General features: G+C 38.6%; 1 protein-coding gene across 2 annotated transcripts; it reads left to right on the forward strand.

Moving 5' to 3' along the window:
- The first annotated feature begins 463 nt into the window (after positions 1-463).
- Positions 464-3,150, forward strand: LOC140966679 (phytochrome B-like). Of its 2 annotated transcripts, XM_073426931.1 has the most exons (2): positions 464-1,069; positions 1,141-3,150. In XM_073426931.1, exons 1-2 carry the CDS (start codon positions 1,037-1,039, stop codon positions 3,034-3,036), a joined length of 1,929 nt encoding a protein of 642 aa, XP_073283032.1. In that variant the 5' UTR covers positions 464-1,036; the 3' UTR covers positions 3,037-3,150. The 2 variants fall into 2 exon arrangements, with proteins under 2 accessions (XP_073283032.1, XP_073283031.1); XM_073426930.1 differs by having other exon boundaries at positions 464-3,149.
- The last annotated feature ends 193 nt before the right edge of the window (positions 3,151-3,343 follow it).

Consider the following 3,343-nt stretch of genomic DNA (forward strand, 5'->3'; position numbering starts at 1 on the left):
AAAAAAAGTTGTGTGATTAATAAAATATTTAAGTTGACTGTGAAATAACAATGAATACATGATAATATTTTAAGTTCCACATATCAATTTTATAGCTTAGATCTTCTACCCGACCCTTTCCATGAAAAAATATTATCTTTTATAACAAAAATATTATTTAATATTTTGATTATATAGGTCGAATCGATTTATCTCATGTATATAGAACGCACAAACGGACGTACTTTTGTTGTAGTTTTACCTTCATTCATTTGATTGATGTGTTATAAACAATTAATTATTTGGTTAATATAATATCTGTAGTTTACTCATTTGTAATGTAATAAGAATATATATATTATTATATTTGTTTGATTTTTGATTATATAGCTATTTTAGAGTTATCTTGATTTAATTTTTTATTTAAAAAAAAGAAAAAGAAAAATCGAAGTATGGAGGAGGGTGCATAATTGAATATTGCAGTAACCCACGTAGACTGTATTCATTTCCCTCTTTTCCTTTTGTTCCTTCTTTTGTTGGTATAATAGTATAAATAATATCAGCAATGGCGTCATCCAAGTAAAAGTTTCCATTTTACTTCACTTTTTTGGGTAAAATTATTCATGCAAATACCCTTCAAACCTGTACAACATTAACAAAGTTGTATTTTTTGGGAATTTGGTTTCGTTTTTTTTTTGTTTCCGAGCGAGACGGTGAACGCTAGTTGTTTGATGAAATTGCCGATTCCGGAAGCGGAAACAACTGGAGACTTTGGCACTCAAATAACGTCTGTCTGTGGAGTTTACGTTCTGGGTTCTTGCTGATGTCTTCTTGAAATTACGGTAGTACAGTATCGAGCGGTAATTTCCAGCAGAAATGAGTGCGTCAGCAAACAGAGAAGCGCATTCTGATAATCAACGCAATTCCCAAGCTGTTAATCAAGCTCAATCATCGAGTGGGGACAGTCATCGTCGCCAGAATTACAATGTCTATAATGCATCCAGCATGAACAAGGTTGGCGATTCTACGAGTAAAGCTGTGGCTCAGTACACCATGGATGCGAGGCTTCACGCTGTTTTCGAGCAATCTGGTGAGTCTGGAAAATCTTTTGATTATTCGCAGAGTGTTAGGACTTCTAATCAATCTGTTTCTGAGGAGCAGATCACTGCTTATTTGTCGAAAATACAGCGCGGCAGCCTCATCCAACCTTTTGGCTGTACGATAGCCGTTGATGAATCCAATTTTCGTGTGATAGCTTACTCTGAGAATGCTAGAGAAATGCTGGGCTTGATGCCTCAGTCAGTTCCAAGTCTGGAGAAGCTGGACATTCTTTCAATTGGGACTGATGTAAGATCCCTTTTTACCCCCTTGAGCTCTGTTTTGCTAGAGAGGGCATTTGGGTCACGTGAAATTACGCTGTTGAATCCTATTTGGATTCATTCGAAGAATTTAGGGAAGCCATTTTATGCAATTTTGCATAGGATAGATGTGGGTATTGTGATTGATTTAGAGCCCGCAAGGAGTCAGGATCCCGCCCTATCGATTGCGGGTGCTGTTCATTCACAGAAGCTTGCTGTTAGAGCTATTTCCCATTTGCAGTCTCTTCCAGGTGGGGATATTAAGCTTTTGTGTGACACAGTTGTTGAGAGTGTGAGGGACCTCACCGGATACGATCGGGTTATGGTCTATAAATTTCATGAGGATGAGCATGGTGAGGTTGTGGCGGAGAGTAAGAGGCCGGATTTGGAACCGTATATTGGTTTGCATTATCCTGCCACAGACATTCCCCAGGCTTCAAGGTTTTTGTTTAAGCAAAATAGGGTAAGAATGATTGCGGACTGTCACGCCACTCCAGTTAAGGTCATCCAGGATGAGGTGTTAATGCAGCCCTTGTGTTTGGTAGGTTCAACACTTAGGTCTCCTCATGGATGCCATGTTCAATATATGGCAAATATGGGGTCAATTGCATCATTGACATTGGCTGTTATCATCAATGGAAATGATGAAGATGGCGTTGGAGGAAGAAATTCAATGAGGCTGTGGGGCTTAGTTGTTGGCCATCACACTTCAGCCAGATGTATTCCATTCCCGCTTCGGTACGCCTGTGAATTCCTAATGCAGGCATTTGGGCTTCAACTGAATATGGAATTACAATTGGCGTCACAACTTTCTGAGAAACGGGTTTTGAAGACACAGACGTTGTTGTGTGATATGCTGCTCCGAGATTCGCCCACTGGAATTGTCACACAGAGTCCAAGTATCATGGACCTTGTCAAGTGTGATGGGGCCGCACTATACTACCAGGGGACATATTATCCTTTGGGTGTCACTCCTTCTGAAGCACAGATAAAGGATATTATGGCATGGCTGTTGGCATTCCATGGGGACTCAACTGGTTTGAGCACTGATAGTCTAGCTGATGCAGGGTATCCTGGGGCAGCTTTTCTAGGGGATGCAGTTTGTGGAATAGCCGTTGCATGCATCACATCAAGAGATTATTTGTTCTGGTTTCGTTCCCATACTGCTAAAGAGATCAAGTGGGGTGGAGCAAAGCATCATCCTGAGGACAAAGATGACGGACAGAGGATGCATCCTCGTTCTTCGTTTAAGGCATTTTTGGAAGTTGTCAAGAGCCGGAGTTTGCCATGGGAGAATGCAGAAATGGACGCGATTCACTCTTTGCAGCTAATTTTAAGAGATTCATTTCGAAATGCTGATGGAAGCACGTCTAAGGCTGTGCAGGCACAGGTGGAGGACATGGGTTTACTAGGGATGGATGAACTCAGTACTGTTGCCCGAGAAATGATCAGATTAATCGAGACTGCAACAGCTCCTATATTTGCTGTTAACGTTGAGGGCCGCATTAATGGTTGGAATGCAAAAGTTGCAGAATTGACGGGACTATCTGTTGAAGAAGCAATGGGAAAGTCCTTGGTCCATGATCTCTTACTAAAAGAATCAGAAGAAATTGCTGAAAAGCTTCTGTTTAATGCTCTAAGAGGTGCTCTTCTTCTCCACTTTACAAGCGTAGTAGGCACGCATGATTCTAATACATAATTTACTAGAAGTTGTTTAAAATTTTTTTTATAGATAATATTTTTAATTAAATATGAGTTAATTAAAATATAGAACAAAATTAAGGAACAAACTTAATGGTGAAAGAAAATAAATTTTAAAAATTGATAAGCAATTTATAAATCATACTAAATTTATTGAGTGTAGTACATATATAATCACAATATACTGATAAGAATTCATTGTAAACAAAAATTATTGTTTAATACTTAAAAATAATATCGATTTATAAATCATACTAAAAATTGGTGTCGGCATTCTGATCAAGTTAAGAAACCAAATAATTTGT

Source organism: Primulina huaijiensis, unplaced genomic scaffold (genome assembly GCF_012295235.1).
Source record: "Primulina huaijiensis isolate GDHJ02 unplaced genomic scaffold, ASM1229523v2 scaffold207656, whole genome shotgun sequence".
Classification (NCBI taxonomy): domain Eukaryota; kingdom Viridiplantae; phylum Streptophyta; class Magnoliopsida; order Lamiales; family Gesneriaceae; genus Primulina; species Primulina huaijiensis.

Excerpts from the sequence above, each read along its gene's own strand:
- LOC140966679 (XM_073426930.1), top strand. The coding sequence starts at position 856 with ATGAGTGCGTCAGCAAACAGAGAAGCGCATTCTGATAATCAACGCAAT.